Source organism: Impatiens glandulifera, chromosome 2 (genome assembly GCF_907164915.1).
Source record: "Impatiens glandulifera chromosome 2, dImpGla2.1, whole genome shotgun sequence".
Classification (NCBI taxonomy): Eukaryota; Viridiplantae; Streptophyta; class Magnoliopsida; order Ericales; family Balsaminaceae; genus Impatiens; species Impatiens glandulifera.
The window spans coordinates 48,577,553-48,603,252 of record NC_061863.1 but is presented as its reverse complement, the minus strand read 5'-3'; the positions used below and the strand labels follow the sequence as shown (position 1 = coordinate 48,603,252).

The following is a 25,700-nucleotide window of genomic DNA, read 5'->3' as shown; positions in this document are numbered from 1 at the left end:
AGAAATATATATATATATATATATATAAAATAATACTTAATTTTTAAAGTGTTCGGATTGCCGTGTTGAGAACTGTGGTTAATTTTGATATATATACAAGAGAAAATGGATACTTGAGTCGGATTCTGGGTTGACCCGCTCATAAAATTTAAAACGGTTAAAAAATAAAATAAAAAATATTATAGGTATGTTTCAAACTCGCAACCTAACAAAACAAGTACAACTCTTTAACCAATTACGATACTAACACTTTATATTTTTATTTCAACGCCAAATTTGATGAATGCGGGACATTGTAACAATATAAGTTCAACTTTTTAACTAAATAATCTATATATATATAATGATGCTTGATTTTGAAAGTGTCCGAATTGCCGAGAGCTGTGATTAATTTAGATATATATGTGAGAGTAAATTGATATTTGTGTTGGATTGTGGGTTGACCCGCCCATAAACTTAAAACGGTTAAAAATAAAATTAAAAATGCTATATGTATGTTTTGAAATCGCAACTTAACAAAAAAAGTATAACTTTTTATCTATATATATATAATGATGCTTAATTTTGAAAGTGTCCGGATTGCTGGATCGAGAGCTGTAATTAATTTGGATATATATGTGAGAGTAAATGAATATTTGGGTCGGATTATGGGTTGACCCGCTCATAAACTTAAAACGGTTAAAAATAAAATAAAAAATGTTATAATTATGTTTTAAAATCTATATATATATAATGATGCTTAATTTTGAAAGTGTCCGGATTGCTGGATCGAGAGCTGTAATTAATTTGGATATATATGTGAGAGTAAATGAATATTTGGGTCGGATTATGGGTTGACCCGCTCATAAACTTAAAACGGTTAAAAATAAAATAAAAAATGTTATAGTTATGTTTTAAAATCGCAACATAATAAAAACAAGTATAACTTTTTAAGCAAACAGACTAATAACACTTATTATTTTTAAATCACCGATGAACGCAAAAAGTTGTAAGAAATGAGTAGGGCTATGTAACTTTTGGTCAATTTGTATCAAATAATATTCCGCCACCTCATCATCCATTTCCCATTTCAAACTTTAGGCATCAGTTATATCAACCGAAAGTGACTCTCTCTCTATCTCTCCATTCAATCGCAACGACGGCCTGCCGCCGGCGGCTCCTCAGTTTGTGCCACACTCGTATAACGAACGCAGAGAGAGATAGAGATCGGTTCTATAGTTTGGCCGGAAAATGGCCGAGTACTCGCCGTTAAAGGCCGATGAAACAGGTCAGGAGCGACTTCCTTCTATTGAGGTTGCCGCCAAGAGAAAAGGACGGCCAAATCGCGTCACTTCTCTAGATGTGTTTCGCGGCCTCTGCGTAGTTGTAATATACTTGTTTCCTCCCTTTTTTTATTCCGCATTCCGAGTTTTGGTTCATTAGTGTTAACACTTTGTCGCTTTTAGTTTCTTACGTTTGACCTTGAACATGCTTGCTATATTCTGCCACTTTTTGTTACAATATATCTAATATCTGGAGGAGAATGAGCTACCTTAGTTATTTTTCATGATTGATATTGACATTTCCACTCAGAATCCTTAATCATCTTCAGCATTGGATTAGATTTTACGTTAGGGTGGAGATTTGTGTTCATCAACATTATTGTTTTATCAAATTTGTCTTATGCAAGTTGATTAGCCAACGAATTCTAATGATTATAACTTAAATTGTTGTTTTGTGTAATGGTAAACTGCTGTTTGCTTTTAGATTATGATGCTTGTGGACTATGGTGGTCCATTATTTCCTTCTATTGGTCATTCTCCATGGGATGGTGTGCACCTGGCTGATTTTGTGATGCCTTCGTTTCTTTTCGTTTCTGGAATATCACTTGCACTTGTTTTTAAGGTACTGAAAGCTAATTTAATATGATAACACTTAGCTAATAGATTCTTGGCCTTGAAGCACTGTATTATTTTTGTCTATTTTTTCTTCCTTAGAATGTCTCAGATCGAGTGGAAGCCTCGCAAAAATCACTAATGAGGGCTTTGAAACTCTTTCTTTATGGTGTTATTCTTCAAGGTTTGAGTATCTTTTTACTTGTGCATGCATCCTTAGCACTTCAATAAATTCACTCATGCTTAGTTGAATTGTTGTTAAATTGATCCTCAAAGGCCAAAGCACATATACTTGCTTAGGTTGTTTATTCTGCAATGAAACTTTTTTTTCTTAAATGTTAAAGTTTGTATCAATAGGTTTGTAAAAGATGATTATTGTTTCCATTGACTATTGGTTAGGGTTCCAAAAATTATTTGCATTAGCAGGCGGTGATTTCCTATTTTTTGTGCCTGTTGTTTAGTTAAATGCATATCATCAATTTAAACTGTTAGAAGTTGGTCTTAGTAAATGAAGTTTAAGTATGATTCCAGATATTTTTTGTTTTTCAATTGTTTTTTAATAAAACATGCATGAATTTACAACTTTTCATAATTAGACAACTGTTGGAGTTTGTGAAATTTTTATTTATTTTCAGGGGGTTATCTGCATGGAACAACTTCTCTGACATACGGAGTAGACATTGGAAGGCTACGTTGGATGGGTATTTTGCAGGTGTTCCTTTCATTCTTTTTTGTTTTTCATATTAACTACCATGTCAAGGATAGGTAAGGTCAATTTTAGCAGTAGCATTCATCTTCAATGTGAGGAGTGTAACTGTGTAAGATGTTCTAAATGAAGTCACCCAGAAAAATTGATTGCAAGTGATCAGAATATCCTTTGACGTTCTTACTGTTTTCGTCAATTTCAGAGGATATCTATTGGATATGCAATTGCAGCCTTGTGTGAAATATGGCTTCCCACTCGAAAGCCTAAAGGAACTTCTTGTCTCAGTATTTATTTGTATCACTGGTAAGTTATAATTCAAAACATCATAAAAAATGACACTGAAATCTCCCTTCATTTGTTAAGATCTTCCTTCGTATGTAAATATTGGTTATTGATAATACAATCATTTGGGATTCTTATACAAGGATCTTATGTAATTGTGACATATGTCCACACCCAGTAAATTTTCTTTGTAGAAATTGCTAAATAATGCTAATTTTTATCCTTAGGTGCACTATGTGTGCCTTATTGGTGTTATACTTGGCATTGACATATGGTCTATATGTTCCTGATTGGCAATTTCAAGTATTGAGCTCAACTTCTTCTCTGGTATCTTCAAACAGTACCACTGTTTACAAGGTAGGCTACTTTAATTTTATTCTAAATTTTTCCTACAAGTAGTTGATCCATTTACTGTTAAGTTGAGTTTGAATGGTGAAAATGAAAGGTATCTGCAATAAATTCTATGAGCATCTGAGAATGCTGCTCACTCATTTATGAAAATGTTATATATGTATATATGTGAACCTCCACACCCTACTAGGTGGGAATTGCAGGCTTTGTGAAAATATGTTTTGTTTGATTTAGGTTTCATGTTCAAGAAGAGGTGATCTTGGACCCGCATGTAATGCTGCTGGAATGATAGATCGTTATGTTCTTGGTATCAACCATTTATACAAGAAACCTGTGTACAGAAATTTGAAGGTAGAGTTTCTGAATTTACTTAAAAAACTGTCCATATGTATTACTTCATCAGTCTATTAATTCATTAACTTTACTCATCAGTCTGTTTATTCATGATATTTTTTAAATGCCAAGTTTTCTATGACCAGAGTTGTGACGAATGCCACTTTTAATAACTTAAACAATGTTTATAAAAGGGAAGACCTCTAGAATCACGCCAATTAACCTCCCGAGATTATGATTAGATAAGAATTTCTAAGAAACATCAAAACACTAACTATCGATAACATCTTGCACAAAGATAAGTGCACCTCAAACGCCCTCCATCCAAACTACTCTTCAAAATCAGCTTCAGTAATGCCTTCATCAAGCCTATTTTTTATTTGTGCTTTTCCTGTTTTTGAACTTTTAACTTCATATTCATATGGTAGTGAATTCTCTATTTTGCTCCATCTCTAGGATCAATTTGTTATTCTTCATTGATAATTAGCTACTTCTCAAAGTGCTACAGGACACGTTTATAGTATATATATTTTTACAGGAATGTGGAACATCAGGAAATCAACATATTGTGGAGATTTCACCTTCGTGGTGCCTTGCCCCATTTGACCCTGAAGGTATTCTAAGGTGAGCAATCTGATAATCTTCTTTTAGTCCTGTTCTCTGTTTTACTGTCCTTTGAAGAAGTAGTTACATCTCCCTGGCTTATATATATAGCGTTAACATGTTTTTCAGTTCCTTGAGTGCATGTGTTTCAAGCATAATGGGACTACAGTTCGGGCACATTCTTGTTCAATTACAGGTGAATATCCTTTTAGCTCATGTATGTTCTAGTCCAAAAGGAGGCATTTGTTTAGTTCTCTGAATAGAATCTCTCCAAAGCAGCAAAAACCTCTGGTTTCTTTCCAGAAAGAAAGAAAGAAATCAAGATATGAATTTGGAAGAAACATTGTATGTATGTATGAAAGTATTTAAAAAATTGCAGGACCATAAAGAGCGATTACAGAGGTGGTTCTTGTATTCTGTTGCATTATGTCTCCTGGGCTTGTTCCTTTGTATACTTGGTATGGGTCCTGCTACACACTTCATCAGATAGACATGCTAATGAATTGTGAGATGAATGAATGAATGAATTCGTTGTGTTATAGGTGTGCCATTGAATAAGTCGCTGTACTCAGTAAGTTACATGCTGGTCACTACTGGCGCTGCGGGAATGACATTTTCGTTTCTATATTTACTGGTGAGTATAATTACGAAACACCCAATATATGAACTGTCATTAAGTAGTATTAGTAGATTTGTAATTATTTATCTGTGCAGGTTGATGTTTATGGTTTTAGAAGATTGACAAATGCATTTGAATGGATGGGTAAACATGCTTTAAATGTATTTATTCTGGTCAGTTCAAACTTAGCTGTTATAGCCATCCAAGGGTTCTACTACTCCGTTCCTGAAAATAACATTGTAAGATAAGATCATCTGTCTTTTTTTATCCACATTTCATTATTAGACTTTGCTAATTTGGCGGTTATTCAACAGGTTCACTGGATCGTGACATATTTCAGAGGTTCGTTATGAGATATATATATTTTAATTCACTAATTAAGCAGATTGATTCATCCTATTCAATTGAGAAACATGAATAAATAATACTTGATTGTTTTGTAAATATATATATAGAGAGATCAAATAACTTAGTTTTTTTTTCTTGATTTGGAACCTTGTACAAATTAGAAGACTAAATATGCATGCACAATTATATATTATTATTAATACGGATTGTTGAATAAAAAAATGGGACCATTTTACAACATTATCTCTATTTAATACAAATTTTAACATTAGAGAAATTGAAAAATAAATCTTCACCTTTCTATATATATATAAACTGAAAGAATATTTACTTACTAAATTAAACTATTTAAATTAAAGTTTATATAAAGATTAAGAGTCTGAAAATTAAGGTTTATAGTAAATTAGAACTAGTGATTAATTAACAAACTGATGGACGATCTTATCTAATTAATAGAGCACGATGGTCACATTAATTAATTAATTAATTAATTATTCTAGTTAACTTAATTTACTAGTACTTGGAAAGTTGGAATCTGACAATAAAGTATTGAGCATTATTGTTAAAGGCCAAGTTAGGGGCAAAGAAGATGGAATAAAGTGAAATAACAGACTTTATGCATGCTTACATGATTTGGCAATAACAACAAATCAAACATGATCAAAATGGTAAGATTTTTGTCCTTTAAATAAAAAATCTTTATCTTTTCTAAAAATTAAAAAGTTTCTAAAAATGTTTCCAAGAGTTAAAAAATAAGAACTTGAAAGGATGCTATGTTATCCTTATTACTTATCCAATAAGAATTTGATTTCCTCTTCTAACTTAGCGGTTAATAAAGAGATGAATATAACCTCAATGTGGTCCTGAGTTCGAGTCCGTCCGGTCTAGTTAAGTGTGTTGGTGAGATATGTGATTAACCGGTAGGAATTTGTCACAATTCGAAAGAGAGTAGCGGAAATAGCGTTCTAAACAAAATAAAAATTTACCCCCTTATTAAAGCCTCATGCAATGAAGTCAAGGATATATTGGTTGAATATTTTATTAATGGGAGCTTACTTGATCAAAAGATTACTTCTGTTTATTTAAAATTTTCATCTTTCTTCTATTGTCTCTTTTCAAATAAATGATTTTTTTTTCTAAGACCAAAATCATGATTTTATTTAATAGTTTAATAACACTAGTTTTTGTGTTATTATATATATAAATATTTAATTTAAAATGACGTGTCACCAAAATCGCAATACGAATAATATGAGATTAGAAGTTTCTTGGTGGTTGGTCCATCAATCAAGCAAGCTATGTTTTTTTTAGATGTATCATTTTGAACATCTAGCTAACAACAAAATTAAAATAATATTAAAGTTAAGACAAATTAAGACAAGTAATAATCTGGTCTACTAACATGATCACATAGTACTCGATCAATATTAAAAAAATCGAGATAATTCCTTCACGATGATCTGGGATAACTTATCTAAGCCGCTTTTTTAGGGTTTGTTTTTCAAAAAAATGTGTTTGATAAAAAAAAAAAAAAAAGTTGGTTATTTGGGTTTTAATTAATTACTTAAATATTTTTTATTTAAAATTAAAATTTTAAAAATTATTTTAATTGATAAAATAAATGATTTAATTATTGGCTAAAATTTGATAGAGAAATTATAAAAAAAAGTGGTAGAATCTTTACAGAAAAAACTCCAAAAGAATTCCGTTCAAACGAGCTCTAAATGAATATATATAGTTGTCTAATATGAGAATGAATTAATTTTCTTATATATAGGTATAACTAGTGGGACAATATTTCGTGCAAGTGGAGTCTTATGTCGATCAACTTCCATTAAATAAATTATTTCATTGTTATATTATCACAACTTTGATTCTTTCTTTCAGGACCGGACCTGTTTTATAAGGTATAATTTAACAAGATCGGGCTTATATATATACATCCCCGAAATTTAAGGTGTCTAGAGAAAAAAAAAATCCTGTTAATTTTTATTTAAATTTGATATAATTTAATTGATTTAATGTATTATGATCTTATATTCAAACTTTGATAGGGTCAATTTTCTCTAAGGAATGAGCTTTAGGTAGTGAAAATTGTGATCTATTCAGTTTACCCTGAAAAAAATAAAATAAATTTTTTACTAAAATGTGATTTTAATGCATAATTTCTTAAACCTTTTCAATTTAATTTATTATTTATTTATTAAAAGAAATAGCAAAAACTTACCTTTATTCATTCATTTTATAAAAAAAATATTATTTTTTTTAAGTCTACACTAAATTATTTTCAAGCCCACCCAACTCAGATTTCTGAATCCATATATTTAAGTAATAACAGTAAATATTGTGTTAAGTAAGAGTTGACTATTTACAACTAAAATCAAGCTTCTAAATTAACATTCAACTAGCTAATAAACCAGGACTAATTTTTTTAAAATTAGGGAGCTAATACGACACTACAACCTAAGACATTTTAGGTAAGAATCATATCTGTAACATTTAATTTTATAGACACCAATTATTATCATTTGAACTAATTTAATAGGTTAGGAATTGTAAAATAGTTTAATATATTTCATGTATCAATAAACTTCATTATTCTCTATAATAGATATTTGAACAAATAAATCAATCAATGATTAATTCAATAAATAAAATTGATGATTTAAAGAAAAACATGAATACAAAATCAGCTAATATATTGATTTATGTTACAAATAATTTGACCAAGGAGCTCAAAGTCATTCGACCGCCACAAGATGTAACGTGTAAAATATGATGGAATCCTCCTCCTCCCAACCCACTTTGGACAATGAATTATTTTAAAATAATTTATAGTTAGAGCTATGTATAGGGTTAGATACATAGAGGTGTTAGACCAATTAAAAATACTTTCACTTTCACTGGGAATGGAATTCAATGTGAAATCTTTAATAAACTATGTATTATTAATTTTTTTTATTTTATCTAAATTAAAAAGATTTTTAAATAAATTTATGTTAAGTTTATTCTTAAGGCATGAACTCGAGAAAGGTTCGTCAACACAATCAGAGGGGTATAAGTAAGGTCGGCTCTGGAGTAAGCCCAACAAACTCACTGAATCACTCCCTAGGGTAGTCAATTTAATAAAATAAATAAGATATTATTAGTATTTTAAAACATAAATTTATCTTGTCTAATAGTTTAATATGAGAATTTTAGACTTCTTATTTTATCACGGGTTCTAATCTCACCATAATCCATTTTCTTTTATATTTTTTTTAGCGGTCAAAATTTTACGTTTGTCTATACTGGACAGCCCAAAGCGAGCCTTGGTATAAGTAGCAAACAATCACATATAGTTGAGATTATTATCTGAATCACAAAAATTCGAGATAGAAATTCCACCCGGATAAATAAGATGTTGCATCGAATAAAACACAACACCAACTCAAATTTGAGTGGTAAAAATAAAACTTATGCACACTCCAATATTAGACAAATTATAGCAAGAAAGGAATATATTTTCTACTTTTATAGATTGGTTTTCTAAATATAAAAAAGGAAAGCTAGATTTTGTTTGAACACTTTTTCACATGGTAAAAAAAGAGGTTAATACATATATCATCATTAAGTATAATTTTCTTTTAAAAAAAATAAATGAACTGCCTTTTCAAATATTAACTATTTTGAAATACAAAATTTACTAATTCATTATATGTACAATATTTTGTTAGGCTTTTGTACTACCTATATGATTTTTCGATAAAGTTTAAATTGGTAATGGATAAAATTATATCAAATAATATTATAATTTGAATTGAACCACTTTTATTCAGAATTTACAGTTTGATTGTGATTTTCGCTACTAATTAAATTCATTTATTCTTTTAAAAAAAAAATAATAATATTTGAATTCTTTTTGTTCAAACCGAAATCTAACTTACAGATATTAGTGTTTTCATGTACATTGCATTCACAAATAATCAAAATATATAAAAAGTCATAAAAAGTCACACTTTCTTTTGTCAAATATTTGTTAGGTAGAAGGGGGAAATTAGATGTCTCTAAAATCTAAATAATTGATTTTATATATATAGAATTTTCCTCCACTAATTTCCTTTTCCATCACAATTTCAATTGCACATTTAACCCTAAATTTCAACATTACCAATCAATTTTCTTTATCTATGCATGCATTGATTTAATTTATATATGTATACATTAATACATGTGTGTTAAAATTATTTGAAACAAATAGATATATATATTAGAGATTTTATGGTGGACTCAAATTCCTTCCATTTATTCAAAACTATATATTGATATTTATATATGGTTTTCACATGTAACAAGGAGTAATAATAAGTAAGAATTCCATATTTGTAAGTTGTATCCCCATCAGATCAGACAATAATAAAGGAACCTTTATTTTAGGGATAATGTTATTGACTTGCATATCCCCACACTGATTGTTACATTTCTGATAGATATAGCATGCAATATATGAATGAATGTTATTTGACCACTTCTGCTAAGTAATGTCATTCAATAATGAATATTGGCCCCTAATAACTCAATACTTGGATGTCGTGGGGTCATGGAAGATATTGCGGATAAAACAAAAATATAATTTTTTCTTAGCCGAGACTATTGTACTTGTCGCGTTGTTACAATCTTATTTCATATTATTGTGAAACTTTTAGAAGATTACCTTTTGTGTTTTGAAACTATATATTGAGTTAAAGTTATTATATTACAATGATAATGAATAAATTACATAGTCATGTCTCTTTACTTCAATTCAAAGCATTTTTTTTTTAAATTGAATTGTGACATTTTGTATTTTAGGTCGATATTTTTTTTTTCATTGTTGGGGTTGAAATGTGAATATCTATTGATTATAACTAGTGTATATAAATGAATTTTTAATTTGATAAGATTTGATTTATTTGAATTTAATATTATTTTTCTTTTAAAAAAAATTCAAACCAAATTATTTACTTGGACCTTATTCAGACACCAATTATGAGTAGGTACGTGTTAAATATGCCATGATTCAAATTAATGACACTTAATTAGTTAATAACTTATTTGACGATTAATATATATATATATATATATATTAATTATATTTTAATTAGTAGCTAACTTGAAAAGTTATTTTGTGTTAATTAAGTTTATTGTCTCTTCATTTCAATCAGAGATTTTTATTTCATTTTGATATTATTTTCACATTAATATTTTTTTTCTTTAATTTAAAAAACTAACATGATTTTTTTATTTTAATTTAAAAGATTTTTAATAGGAATAGAAAAATCTCTTAAAATAATATTCTTGACATTTTAATTATTCTATGGTTTAAAAAAATATATTTTACTATTTTATTAAGATTTTTTTAATATACCTGATTTTTTAAAATTTTGAGAAATAGTTTTAGTTTATATATATATATATATATATATATATATATATATATATATATATATATATATATATATATATATATAATTAAATTAAACTATTTCTCAAAACTTAAAATTCAAACCATCACCATCATGTACAATGTAATTTCTTAATTTAATTTAAAACACTTTATGTACAAGTGTATGATGTATCTAAAAACATTTAGTACATGTTTTTTTTTTCATCTTATATCCGGATTCACATTATTTCTTTTATAGTTACATTCATTATGCCTTTTTATTATTTTCTAGAAGATGATGAATCTTTTATCTCTTAAAGTAAAAAGAAGTCTATCCACAAGTATTTATGTATGAATATATCATCATTATTACATCCTTATCTAAATATATTAATCAACTACTTTTCTTCAATTTTACTTACTCAAATTAAAATATACAATTTTGAGATCTATTTTTTCTATATAAAATATGAATACATCAATAATAATAATATTATTATATATACATTAATATTGAATTTGTGGAGATAGACTATGGATAAGAGTATATCTATGTTTCAGCCTATCCCTACAAAAATAAAATAATATATATATGTAAATATATATATATATAACAGTAAAAATGTAATATTACTTTATATTTTTTTTATAATTTTATAATTTTAATTCATTATTTATTTAATTATTAAAGAAAATAGCAAAACTTCCATTTATCAAAAAAAAAAAAAAATTAATTAACATTTTAAGCAGATTCTTGAACCTATGTATCCGTCGCTCTGAACTTTATTTGATTTAAATTATTTGAATAATCTAAACAAAAAAAAAACATTATTTCCCTCCATCGCTAAATTATTGTAGTCATATGATTTATTATTAATGAAAATAGTAATTATATTAATTTTTTTTATAAATAATTTTTATTTTATTTTTTCTAAACACCCATAAAATAAAAAGACAAATTGCCAAGGAGACACGGAAGTTGTCAAGTGTTGGGATGGGATAGCGCCACGTGTAAAAAGAGCATAGGCTTATGACTTTGTTCATAGCAGGTGAAAAGGAGACATCTCAGAAAAAGAAAAAGAAAAAAAAAGTTAATTATTATTATATTCTACGTGTCCTTCCATGATGCTCTTCCACAGCAAGTTTAAATGGGAATCACTTCATCTGATCATCACCATTATCTTCATTCTCTCTCTCTCTATATCTTTCTCTCTCTATCTCACTTTTCTCTTCAAAGCTCAAAAGAAAGCTGCTGGTGTGGAGCCCGAACCGGTCCTTCTCCAAGGAAGAAGACGCGATAATCAACATTTAATTCGGTGAATCCTGAGGAGATCTATAAACCCTTTTTTTCACTTCAGATATTCATCCTCCATTTGCTAAAGGTAATGTTTGATATATGAAAATGTAGTCCAGAATTGGACTTTGACTAATCACCCCCTTTCTTTTCTGTAAAGAAGTTTTCAAACTCCTACCTTTCTCGTGTTTTCTTCTCTTTATATGGTTTCACATGTTAACAGTTGAAGGTGGTTTTAATTTGCTGTCTGTCATGGTTGTTCTACGGTGTTGGATGTGGAGAATTATTAATTGAGATGAGGTTATGTTACCTGCGTTAATGAACTTGCTCAAAGCCTGTTTCAAGCCAAGATCAGATCGTCACGTTCATTCAGGTTCAGAAACACTTGGTCGCCAAGATGGCCTTCTCTGGTACAAAGATATTGGACAACACAGTAATGGAGATTTCTCCATGGCCGTAGTTCAAGCAAATAATTTGCTTGAGGATCAAAGCCAACTTGAGTCTGGCTGCCTCAGCACACTTGACGACGACTCAGGTCCTTATGGAACTTTTATTGGCGTTTATGATGGCCATGGTGGTCCAGAAACTTCAAGATACATCAATCAACATCTCTTCCATCATCTCAGGAGTAAGAAATTATATGATTGATTGATTCTATCTATCTATCTATCTATACCTGATGATGATATGTTTCAAAACCGTGCAGGGTTTACAGCAGAAAATCAATCCATGTCAATTGAAGTAATAAGAAAAGCTTTCCAAGCAACTGAAGATGGATTCTTCTCAGTAGTTGCCAAACAATGGTCAATTAAGCCACAGATTGCTGCTGTTGGATCATGCTGCCTGGTGGGTGTTATCTGCAATGGAAATCTCTACATCGCCAATCTCGGCGATTCCCGAGCTGTTTTGGGAAGGCTTGTGAAATCAACAGGTGAGGTTTTGTCTATCCAGCTTTCAGCAGAACATAACGTGGCTATAGAATCTGTTAGACAAGAACTGAAAGCTTTGCACCCTGATGACTCAAAGATTGTAGTTTTAAAGCACAGAGTATGGCGTGTGAAGGGCCTTATACAGGCAAGTAGTAGTTACTATAATACCCACATTTTTTCATTAGAGTAGGCTTCTCTTATGTTGATGATGATGATGTGTATATCATGGTAATTTTGCAGGTTTCAAGGTCCATGGGTGATGTATATTTAAAGAAGGCAGAGTACAATAAGGAACCATTGTATGCAAAGTTTAGACTTCGCGAGCCATTTAAGAGGCCGGTATTGAGTTCAGATCCAACAATAACTGTGCACGAAATTCAGCCGAATGATCAATTTATCATTTTTGCATCGGATGGCCTCTGGGAACACTTGAGCAATCAAGAGGCTGTTGATATTGTTCAAAGCCATCCTCGCAATGTAAGAGTACATAACAGAACTTACGAATTCAAATTGTTTTGTTTTGTTTCCTAATTTGAATGGGATTTTGGCAGGGGATTGGTAGGAGGTTAGTGAAAGCTGCATTACTAGAAGCTGCAAAGAAGAGAGAAATGAGATACTCGGATTTGAAAAAGATAGATAGAGGAGTGCGTAGGCATTTCCACGATGACATAACGGTTATGGTCGTGTTTCTAGACTCAAATACGAATATGGTGGTGAGTCGCGGCAGCAGTAGTCATCTATCGGTGAAAGGGGGTGGAGTAACCCTTCCTTCCAATACACTTGCACCTAATTGAGAAGATTATGTTGGTAGAAAATTTGTGAATACTACTTTACTAGTTAGTAGCTGCAAGAATTCTTTAGAGTTATAATTATCACACCTTGGATTGGGTATCTGAAACACCCACCCACCCCCTCAAAACCCCAATAAAACTGACTACTCTATTATTTTACTTGAATGTAGTTATATTGTTATTATTGTTGTTGTTGTTCATGATGAAGGATATCTTCTTTTTCTGGGCTTATGTAAATTAATGATGGGTAGTGTTTTCATCAATGGGTCTAACTCTATAAGGACCCAGATAAGGGTCCCATTTATTTTGGGGTTACACACAACAAGGTCCAGGCTTTTACAAGGCAAAAGGACAGGAGTGGTGTGAGGTACACCAGAATGAAAGAGAGATGGACAGCTTTTTACTTGTCTTTAACACTGTTTTAAATGTCAGGCATATTCGTGACTAACCAAAAAAGGGTTATTTACATACTCCCAAAAAGTAATTAAAACTATTATTACTATGACCTCTAATTTAGGCTCATCTTTCAATGAACCTAAATCATAAACTATTAACACATTTGATGAGAAAAAGACTTCTCATAATATACAAACACAAGCTTTCTACATGTATGTATATATAACTCTTGGCCACACCACTCCAGTCTCACTCAGACACCAGATTTACAAACTAGCTTGAAACCTTTTCTTTTTTTATCTGAATGAATGAATGAATTGCATAGTAGCCTTATCTAAAAATGGACTATTCAAATAATAATTAACTAAAGTGGCGGAAGTGTCTCACTAACTCTACAACTCTTCCATCTACTAATATGGGGCCTTCTAAAAAGTTAAATATAACATTATTTCATATGTTAAAATACTCTATTTTATAATTATATATTAGTATTTTTTTTTTTAAGATTATTTGCTCAAAATCAATATAATCAAGATTTTTAAATAATTCATAAATTATTCAACTAAACCTAATCCCTACCAACACTACAACTGGAATATGATAACATTTTATTACAATAAAGTTCCACATGGTCTTTTAAGTTATTTAAATAATTTTAACATATTTTTATCAATTAAATTAATCAATTTATCTATCAAAATACTCTCTATTTGTTTTTCTAAACAAATATTTATTCATTAAATATTAATATTTTTAAAGATTTTCACTAATAACTCATTTTTTTTAATCTAATACCAAACAAAATTATTTAAATAAATTTAAATGAGTTATTTAAATAACTCAAATCCAAACAAAGATTACAGTGATATCTCTTGTTTCGATAAGACAATGAAGAATTCATCAATGCAATGTTAGATCTATATTTTTCAAAATATATATGGTATAACTACCAGGTTTCAATAATCTTGATTTTTCAAACATGTTTGTGGACTACACAATGCTATTTACGGGCTCAAATGTGTGAAGCCATGAATTAAAGAAATTAGAAAAAAGGTGAAAACCTAACATGGCAAAATGAAAACAGGGGAAATTCTTGTGAACTTCCTAGCTTATACTTGATATCATATAAGAAATGCACCATTTTCCTTGTTTTGTGCCATCATAACCTCTTTGATCCACAATTTCCAAGTCCTATGTACCTTTCCTAAATATGTGCTTATTCCTATCTGTTTTATCCTCAAAGTTCCTAAATGAAAGTCACAATAAATACAAATTACTAAAATTATCATGAAAATACACCCTAATCAATTTTCTTATTCATCCCAACATGACAAGTAAGATTATTAGAAAACTTTTTGAAAATCTCAAAAAGTTAAGGTTTAACATGCACTATCTCCACATTAAGAGATATATGTCATTAATTTAAAGACTACCCACAATAATCACCCTTACTACAGTTATATTAATAGGAATTCAATTAACATATATCATCTCCCCCATTTCCCCATTTTTACTAACAAAATTGAAAATAAAAAAAAAGTAATGTTTTACTTTTGGGTTTTCAAGGCTAAGATCGCTAAAGCCGATGCAAAGACACAAAAGGTTAACAACTTTTGAGACACCTTCTGGTTTGGACAAACATGAGATGCCAAAGTTAACCCTTAAAATTTTCCAGAAGAAGAAGAAATGAAAATTTATCTCTCTCTCTCAACAGGATGGAAGATGGGTAGGGTTCCTTTCACAGAGTCTCCCACTAAAACCAAGTTTGACTCCTCTGTTCTCTAAACTTATTCAGTCAGGCTTTGCCAGTCTCTCTCTTCAAAAATCTCTGTGCTCAATCCCCACCCTTCATTTATTATTAATCTGTCTCTCTCTCTCTTCTTCATTACACACTCCCCCGCCACTGAGAAAGAAAATGAATGAATCTTTCTTCAGTGGATGGGACAGGACTAATCAAGGATCAGCTAATATTGGCATCCAAACACGGCTTACTACACTCTCTTCCTCGAGCCCCTACCTTCTCTCTCTCTCACCAGTCATCACCTTGGTTAGATTCCTGCTTTAACTCTCTCCATCCCTTTCTCTCTCTCGTGTTCACTCTCCTCCTCGGGGTGGTGGAAAAAATAAAGACGACAAAAAAAGAAAAGGGAAGACCACCTTCCCTCTGAACCACCTTGCCATTACTTCTTCTCTCTCTCTCTAACTCAATGACCACCATTTTTTGCAGTCACTCTTCTTCCCACAAGATAAAACGGCTGTTATACTAGCTTCTCCATATCTCTAACACCTTCAACATTTCTCCTACCAAATCTTTCATATTCCATCAAATGCTCTTTTCTACACTGAAAATCCTGCCCACCAACACTCCAGTTCAATGGACCATCTGCTAAACTATTATTAGCTTTAGCAGCTTGGCTTGGCCAGTGAGAAAACACAGTGAGAGTGAGAGAGAAGAAGTAGTGTTATAATGGGTTGTGTGGCCTCCAAGTTGGAGGAAGAAGAAGTAGTCTCTATCTGTAGAGAGAGAAAGACTCAGCTTAAGCTAGCCGTAGATAGAAGGTATGCTCTTGCAGAAGCCCATTGCAGATACTTCCGAGCACTCTATGGAGTCGCAGCTGCTTTAAATCTCTTTGTTGCTCGACATTCTTCACCTTCTTCGCCATTTCTCATCACTTTACCACCCCCTTCTTCTTCTTCTCCTCCTTCGTCTCCAACGAAAGAAAACATGGTCTCCAATCCTCTCTTCCTTCAGCAAACACCTTCTGAGCCCATCCAGAAAGCCATTGGCTGTGAAACATTTCGTTCGACAACATCTGATGGATCGTCTGAACAGGACATAGAAGAAAAAGTAACTCTACACAGAGAAGAGGAAGAGGAAGGACCACAATGTGGGTACTTTTATATGCAAATGCCCACTCAGATGCCATCGCCAAAGCAAGATTACGGCTGGGATTTCTTCAACCCCTTTGATGAAATGAGACCAGAGATGATAAGCGGGTACAGACGAAACTCAGACGAGGATGTGAGGCTGGTTAGAGAAGAGGAAGGAATCCCAGAGCTGGAAGAGGAAGGAGAGAACACTAATGAAGAAGAAGAAGACGCGAATAATGTTGTACAGGAACAAGTGAAGAAGAACGTAGAGAAAGAATGCGATGGAAGTCAAGCTGTGAAGGTAGTAGAGGATGATGTAAGCCAGGCAGAGCAAAATGGTTTAACGGTTGTTGATTCACAAGAGAGTGGTAGAGAGCTTCTAGAAGCTCTCAAGGACATTGAAGACCATTTCATAAGAGCTTACGATTCCGGTAAAGAAGTTTCCAGAATGTTGGAAGCCACTAGGTTTCATATGCAACCTGATTTGGAAGAAACCAAAGGTCCGATCTTTTTATCTACAAAATCTTCCGTTTTGGAGCTTTTTAGGTTAAACCCTTTTTTTCCATTTCTTTTGTCTGCATTGGTTGTCATGAAATTTCATTTGATGCAGATAACTCATCAAAACTTATCCAAGCTATCACTTGGCGTTCCATTTCGCGGTCATCCTCCAGCAAAAGTCTGGTGGCTTCGAGTTCTAGAAGTTCTTCATGGAACGAGTTTAATAATGATCTGTTTGACGACGATTATGGTGGAATGGATTCCGGGAGCCATTCCTTCACTCTAGGACGACTATATGCATGGGAGAAAAAGCTTTTCGAAGAGGTCAAGGTAAAAACACACCTTCCCTATTATACACAATTATCATTATTATGAATTTACCGATTTCATATGGGACATGTTTGTGTTTGTTCCATAGTCTGGAGACAGCACAAGAAAACTGTACGAGAAGAAGTGCAGTCAATTAAGGAATCATGATGCCAGAGGAGATGATGAAATTTGTGTGGATAAAACAAAGGTCGCAGTCAAGGATCTGTATAGCAGGATCGTGGTGGCAATTAGGAGAGCCGAGTCTATCTCAAACAAAATCGAGAAGCTGAGAGATGAAGAATTGCAGCCTCAAATTGTTGAACTATTGAAAGGGTAAGAAAAGCTGAGAAGATAGTTTTCTTTTATCCTATAGAACTTAAAAGACATCCTTTTTTTATTAAAATTTCTGCAGTTTGATGAGAAACTGGAAGATTCTTTTGGAATCTCATGAAATCCAGAGCAAGATTATTAATGAAGTGAAATCTTATAACTGTCCTACCTATGGGAAGTTCTGCAACAACTCTCATCGGCTGGCAACCCTACAACTAGAGACTGAGCTTCAGAACTGGAAAACTTGTTTGATGCAATACATGGTGGGACAGAAGGCGTATGTGGAGGCTCTGAAAGGATGGCTGTCTTTGTTTATTGCACCAGAGGTCGAATTTTATTCTAGAGGAAGGAGTTCATCTCGATTATGTGGAGTTCAGAGGGGTCCCCCTTTGCTATCGCTCTGCAATGACTGGTTGACTAGAGTAGGGAACTTGCCTAACAAGGCTGTTGCATACTCGATGAGGAGCTTTGGGAAGGATTTGAGGGCGCTGTGGGTTCAGCAAGGGGATGAACAGCAGCAGAAAAGGAAAGCAGATAGATTGGCAAAAGAGTTAGACAGAAAGATTGTTTTGTTCCAGAAGATGGAGCAAAGGATCATGTCTGAGCCAAAACTTTTGGAATTTTACCCAAGTCAAGAACCATTTGAGCAACATGATGATTTATTGGGAGAGAAGAAGGATATGTTGGATGGGTTTAGGAGGAGGGTAGATGAAGAGAAGGAAAAACACCAGAATTGCATGCAAGAAACTCGGAGGATCACTGTTAACGGATTTCAGACAGGCCTAGGTGGAATTTTTCAGTCGTTGACAGAGTTCTCTAGAGCTACTCTAAGGATGTATGAAGACATTCTCAGTCATGGCATGGATAATGAAAAAGATGAAAAAACTGGGTGTATAGAAGGCTCTCAGAATGAAGGTGGCAGCACCTGACAGGTTATATTTTAATAACCAAATTAGGGCGCCCTGTTATTAGTTTTATACTGTATGCATTATGTCAAAGCAACTTGCTGAGACAACATTTTATTTGCATTTAGCAGGATTTTTTTTTTTTGGGTGATTTGTACTTTTGACAATCAAGTTAGTTGTTTATCATGTAGATTTGTAATGTTGTCCAACTTTTTGGTGTAAGATACTCATTTAAGATCCCCCTCGTGCTATCAAGAAGAGATTCTGATGGGAATTGAATGTACAAGTTTCTTAGAAGTGGGAAGCCCAAGGCCTTGTTGGATGTAAGTTATAAGAATTGATAATTCCATACAAATTGCTACCTAATCAACACTATGCTCATTAGCCAAACTATGAAACTATCCTCTTATCTTTTATTAAATCATTATATATATATATTACCCAATAACTTATATCAAATAAGGTTATTTAGAATAACCAATTGGTTGTTCAAATAACCTTACATCAAACAAGGTCAAAGTTATTAACACTAACATTCAACCAGTTCCACAATTCAGTCATATCAAGAGTTCATAAAACAAAAGAAAACCCTCAAATTCCTTCAAGGCCTAAGTTATTACTAATAGCTGCTATTCTAATATTTCCTTATATACTGCAATCAGTGTCTATAAAATGAAATTAAACGAACAGTATGGAAAATTGCACAGCTTACACAAACAGAAAATTCATTTATTAAAACGGGTTTTAGTTTTACACCATCCAATTTGTACAAGTGGCTATATCATATGCACTTAATAGCAGAATATCGAAATCACCCTACCTTAGGTACAGGGAGACCAATAACTGAGAGAAGAGAATAAATTCACTTACTATGGTAGCAGGGGAATGTATGCCAAGGATCGGAACAATGTCAACCTGCAACCAGCTTTCAACAGCAGACCCAACAACTGCACCTGCTACAAGACCGCCTATTGATATAATAGTTGCTTTCCCTGGATAACACAAAATAAACGGAGGTGATTAAAACAACATTTAAGTTACTGTTGTTTAATTTGATGGAAGATGTAAGCCAATTGACACTAGGAATATAGTAGGGTACATAGATCGCTCTCAAGCTACATATTGCAGTAATTAGCAGGCTCCAGAAAGTATCAATGTTATTATTGGAGAAATGTGCAAGGTTTCATGATCAGCCATGGTAAAAGACAAAAAAAAATAATGATCAACAAAGGATCATTACCTAATTTAATATTCTTTCTGGTCATGAAGTACAATGTTGCCCCAAAACTGGTGGCCAAAATTAGTCCAGGAACGTCAGCCCCAGCATACACTCCTGAATTAGGCGAGGCAGCTCCATTGGCATAACACAGCACTGTTAGGATGCCATATGCACCTGCCTGTAAGCCTAAATCCTCAGTAGACGGTGTCTCAATGGAGATGAATGCGTTTTTTGTGGACACCTGCAGCCACTGAGATACTGAATTATCTCCATGTGCACTAATGGGTTTCACATCAGCATAGAGAATGTTACTATTTTCAACTTTTCCAGCTCGTCTTTGTGATAAGCTTTGCATGAGCAGCATATCATAAGCAGCCTCAACCTGGCAATCATAGAGCAGCAGAATCATGTACTCTGAGGATAAGATGACACTTTCTGGAGATGTTCAGAGAAATGAAAGTCTTTTCCATACGCTACAACAAAAACATTTCTCTAAAGGAGATTCACATAGAAGAGGCATCACAGGCAGGGTATATACAATCAAACAGACTTTTATCAAGTTACTAGGTCTTCAGTGCGATAAATAGTCATAAAATCGTAAATCTGATACATCCACTGCTAAGTGGAGTTTTTAAGAAACAATTAATTAGCTTAGGATGTCAACCAAATGTACTTACATAGTGACCTTAAAAACGGTCATGTGAGACCAAGTTACAAACCTTTTAGCTTTAGAGCTTACAAGAACACAAAAGTAAATATTTATTTCACCCATCTAATGCAAGACTGTCCAAATCTCTTAAATAGAAATCTACTGCTACATTACCAATGTTTAGAAAAAATATAGCTTAGTCAAGTTCTTATATTAGCATAGAAGGTTGACCAAATCAAGGCTATATGCTTAATGCCTCGTTGATCATAGATTTCCACCTTAATGTATCTTTTTCATGATAAGAAAATACTAGCAAGTTCAAATTCTTTTCAACATGGACTGAAACTTTTCCAGCCAAAGTACAGGGGAATTGCATTATCTTACACATAGGATACTCAAAATAGTTCATTATATATTGCACTTGAGCTCCTCTACAGATGCAGCAAAGACAGGAGGAAAAAGACAGTCTATCACTGACCCCTGTGAGATAATACATTATATAATGGTGGACTCCCTCAAAATGTTCTAATACTAATATTATATCAAATTTGAAACACATAAATCTATCTTAATAGCCCACCAGTATGCAGAAGCATCTGAATCTCCTTAGCAGTTAGCTTTGTGTAAATCAATATTATGAATTACTGCGAAGACAATCAAATGCATCTACTTCCGAATTTGAAGAAGTGTGTATCTTATGTTCCTCACTGAACAAAATCCATACTGCAAGTAGCTATGACCTAGATGCAAAACAGTCGTACAATTTCTTCTATTGCACCATACAATCTCAAAAACCGTCTATTAAAAATCAGAAAGACCATAATGATTAAGCAAATTGACATGAACTCCAATCAAATACAAAATAATCGAATATCCTCAAGTTTGACAAGATACATAACCGTCCTATAGACGAATCTAACTTTCAGTTAAGTATCCATAAAAAAAGTATATGTTTCCTTTACATGATACTAGAACAAAATCATTATACTGCATAAATTACTTCTGATCGCATAAGGTCCAGAGGATATAGCGAAATCACCTGATCAATCGCTTGTTGATCGTCCTTGCAGGAGGCAATAATCGTACGCTTTGCTTTCAATATATCATCAAAAGAAGCTCCTTCCGGTACACCTAAAAGCTTCAGAGCGTTTTCAACCGACATCTCGAAAGGCGCCGAGTCGTCCGCTCTGTAGCCGGCTAGTAATACCGTTGATAATCCACGGCGGGAGGGAGAGGAGGATACGCCGCCGCTCCAACTCCAATTCCTGGTCACTTTACAGCCGGAATTCCAAGCAGCAGTGGAAGGCCGTCGAGATCGGGCGGGACCTGTAGGGTCGAACCGGAGGACGGCGCGGTTGGGCGGGACCGTAACGGCTGCAGCCATATGTGGTTTGAAGACAATTTGCTTACTGTATAGAGAGCACTTGAGAGCCTGAGATGATGGATGGGTCCTCTTCAGTTATTGGAGTTATTTATTCAACTATGTTATTATTAAAAAAAAAATTAAGTGTAATTCTTCATATTAATCTAATAAATTATCTTTATGATTGTGATATATTATAATTGTCTTGATGTAGTGATATGTTTGAAGATAATTTTTTTTTTTTTTTAAATAAACACAAGTGTTAAAAAAGAAATGTGTTGTATTTATTTATTTGAGCATGGATAGATAAAAGAAATTTGTGAGTGAATATCGTGTTTATTGGTTGAAAAAATAAAAGTGTGAAGAAAGAGATAAGAGAGATAAATTATTTTATTTTTTCAGCCAATCAAATTGTGGGGTTACGTTATTTTTTTATTCTTTTATTTAGAAATGATTTGGTGTTATTTTTAAATTAATATTGTTTTTTTTTTCAACTTCTCAAACTAACTTACTTATATTTAATAATAAATTTAAAAATAAAAAATAAAATAAAAATTAATTATAATAATAAAATAATTTAGTTTAAGAATGAATGAATAATAAATATAATAATATATAATGCAAATATTTTTTTTATTTTTTCTAAGAAAGAAAAGGAAGATAGTACAATAATATGTGATGTGGATGTGTAAATTTCTCATCACACATTTTAATTTCATTATCAGGTTCACCTTTTTCTTACATTTTTTTTTGCTAAATATTTATATAAATGTTACAAGAGTACTTTAATGTTTTGAAACTAATGCAACAGGTGGTTTGGCCATTCAAGGAAGCAAGCCACTATCAAACAAGCTGTGCTCAATCAATAATAATATGTTTTTTATGGTCAAATTTGTTAAGATGAATATGCAATGCATACGCCTCTCCCTTACAACAAAAAATGAAAAACTATCAGAATATTTTGATTTAGTGATGTATGATTATGTTTCATCAGAATGGATGTAGATCTAAGCCAAAGAAATGATAAATAAATAAATATATATATATATTATATTAAAGATCCGAGCTATAAAATTTTTTAATTCGATTTACTTATTAAATCGAATAAGTAAATTTGACCTAATAAAATGATTTTATCGTAACTAGACTAATACCAATCCAACTCATTTCATGAATAAAATGAGACCAATTAATCAACCAACAAAGCTGGTTGCAAAACTATTGTTACAAATAACATCTTGTTTTTGGATCGAAACATTATATATTAATGTTGACTAATCTGACTAACATTAAACTTGGTCAAATGAAATGATTGAATAATTGAAAAATGAGATTATTCAAGGATAATAATGCTGAGGATAATAATGCTGAGGATAATAATGCTGAGATTACGCATTGAATTTACAGTGATACATCATAATAAAAAAAATGTTTGTGATTGTGTAAGAAGAAATGAAACAAAAGATATAATAGAGCTATGATGTTATTATATGAGATCAACCGAATTGTGCACTCCTAAACAAGTTGCTAGATTGAAATAGGACATTCTCTATCCGCCGCCCGCAATAGTAGATAAGGTCGATTCAAAGTTAAAAATTACTAGATCTTTTTTTTTTGAATAAAATAAGATTTTTTTTATTTAATTCATTTTTGATTTGTATGTGTTAAAATTAATTATTTGTTGATCTCATTAGTCAAGTAAAACGGAACATTTATTTCGGAAAAACTATATATATATTTTGGACTAGACAATAATAAAACACATAAGCTCTAGACAAAAACATATGATCAGGAACGTCGAGTTAAGATGAGCTTAAAAAAATAACAGGAAAAATATAAAACGAGTGGATAATTGAGTTTTGTTCCAATATTCTATAAATTAAAAAAGAAAATAATAATTAAATTAAAAAAAATTAAGAAATTACGTCTTGAACCTAAGGGCGGAGTCAGGATTTCAAATCTATCCGGGCTAAAAATATTTTTACAAAAACTAATATAACACAATATTTTTTAAATAGTCTTTAATATATTAAAAAGAATGAATCAATTAAGTACAAGGAAACAAAGCATGATATTAGAAAAATAAAACAAAGAGAGAAAAATAAATATCTTAGACCAAATATACAAAAAAAAAAAAAAAAAAAAAACATGACATTTACTATCGAAGATGAGATTTACGACTTTTTGAAATATAATATATTAGATACTAAGAAAATTATCATCGAAACATGAATAATGTAAAAACGATCCACGTAGACACAAATTACTATAAAATTGAAATTATACAAAGATGATAAAAGAATGAATTTTAATCTAAGTCGGCATTTTAGCTTTACAAATTATAGAGACCTAAGAGTAGTGAGAAAAAAATTTAATTTTCATATTATGACGGTGACTATTATTTTTTGAGACATATTTTTTTTTAATTAAGCTGAATAAATTATATAGTTTAATGGTACGTAACTAGATTTAAATAAGAATGAATAAGTTATAAGTTCTTTAATTAGAAAGGGATAAATTATATATTATTGAGTAAGTTATTTATTTAGGAATGAATAAATTAGGAGGTTATTTGTGAACAAAAATATTGCTTGGTTAGATTTTTTTATTATTAATTTAAGAAAATTAAATCTAGATGGTTTAATAAAATAAATATATTATATAATATATTAATTAGAACTATATATTAGTTATATAAATATATTAGTTATATAAATATATTAAATCTAAGTGTTTTAATAGAATAAATATATATTAGTTATATAATGTAATTAGTTAGATCTAGGAGTGAGGCCTAGGGGTATACCCAATGAGTGGCTCCACCCGTGTCTTCAACCCATCCGAGCCATAACAAAATATCTGGGACTCTTGCATATGACATCATATTTATTGTGCGATGTTTTTAAGGATACTTCATTGGATTGGGTTCTGTATCAGTACGGCAACTAGAGTGTTTTGCTATCAGATTCTGAGAGGTATAAAAAAGAAAAAAAAGAAAAAAACCTTTTTTTCTTTTCTTTTCTTTTCTATTATTAATTTGCAATGGTAAGTTTCCAAATTATTTTCCCAAAGATTATGTTTTGGGAAAATTACATTATTGTTTTTTTTTTCTCATATTAGAGCTCAGCTTATCCATCAAAATGGCTTGAGTTCATTAAAAACATAAAAATGGAATTTCATGTGAAAACAATGAAGTTTTTCATATCTTGAATGGTTATAATAAGCAAGCAGGCCCAACTCAAATTTATTTTTTAATTTAAGAAAAATCTAAAAAATAATATAGTGTAAAGTTATAAATTTGTGTCATATTTATTGAGAGGGCCCCCCAAAAAATTAATATTTGACACACAATAACAGTTAAGACAATAGCTTCAACTAATAGAAAAAATATATTTTAATAAACTATTAAACTATAATATTTCAACAATAATTCTATTAATTTTTTAATAACATAATTTATTATCTTTAAATAATTGTTAATATATTAAAACTTATAAAATAAAATTTTAGTCAATTAGAGTTATAAGATTACATTATTAATATTTCGTTTAGGCTTTTCTATTTAACTTTATATAACACACAATATTCTATTTATCTTGTTATAGATAATATTAGTCAATTAGAAT

The 25,700-nt window shown here is 31.3% G+C and overlaps 4 protein-coding genes across 4 annotated transcripts; 3 read left to right on the top strand and 1 right to left on the bottom strand.

Moving 5' to 3' along the window:
* The first annotated feature begins 1,169 nt into the window (after positions 1–1,169).
* LOC124924799 (heparan-alpha-glucosaminide N-acetyltransferase-like) lies at positions 1,170–5,016 on the top strand. The gene is made up of 12 exons (XM_047464790.1): positions 1,170–1,365; positions 1,747–1,884; positions 1,977–2,058; positions 2,510–2,586; positions 2,783–2,883; positions 3,090–3,219; positions 3,448–3,564; positions 4,055–4,170; positions 4,279–4,345; positions 4,529–4,607; positions 4,692–4,783; positions 4,864–5,016. The coding sequence occupies exons 1-12, from the start codon at positions 1,231–1,233 to the stop codon at positions 5,014–5,016; spliced, it is 1,287 nt and encodes a 428-aa protein (XP_047320746.1). The 5' UTR covers positions 1,170–1,230.
* A 7,018-nt stretch (positions 5,017–12,034) lies between these two features.
* On the top strand, positions 12,035–13,711 carry LOC124926547 (probable protein phosphatase 2C 46). Its single transcript, XM_047466795.1, has 4 exons — positions 12,035–12,442; positions 12,521–12,888; positions 12,984–13,220; positions 13,295–13,711. Exons 1-4 carry the CDS (start codon positions 12,118–12,120, stop codon positions 13,535–13,537), a joined length of 1,173 nt encoding a protein of 390 aa, XP_047322751.1. The 5' UTR covers positions 12,035–12,117; the 3' UTR covers positions 13,538–13,711.
* A 1,949-nt stretch (positions 13,712–15,660) lies between these two features.
* On the top strand, positions 15,661–19,097 carry LOC124926546 (protein ALTERED PHOSPHATE STARVATION RESPONSE 1-like). The gene is made up of 4 exons (XM_047466794.1): positions 15,661–17,301; positions 17,412–17,629; positions 17,718–17,941; positions 18,021–19,097. The coding sequence occupies exons 1-4, from the start codon at positions 16,398–16,400 to the stop codon at positions 18,865–18,867; spliced, it is 2,193 nt and encodes a 730-aa protein (XP_047322750.1). The 5' UTR covers positions 15,661–16,397; the 3' UTR covers positions 18,868–19,097.
* Positions 19,098–19,551: 454 nt separating this feature from the next.
* On the bottom strand, positions 19,552–22,162 carry LOC124926548 (protein CHAPERONE-LIKE PROTEIN OF POR1, chloroplastic-like). Its single transcript, XM_047466797.1, has 3 exons — positions 21,751–22,162; positions 20,084–20,444; positions 19,552–19,835 (listed from the first exon to the last, which is right to left on the bottom strand). Exons 1-3 carry the CDS (start codon positions 22,093–22,095, stop codon positions 19,660–19,662), a joined length of 882 nt encoding a protein of 293 aa, XP_047322753.1. The 5' UTR covers positions 22,096–22,162; the 3' UTR covers positions 19,552–19,659.
* Between the last annotated feature and the right edge of the window lie 3,538 nt (positions 22,163–25,700).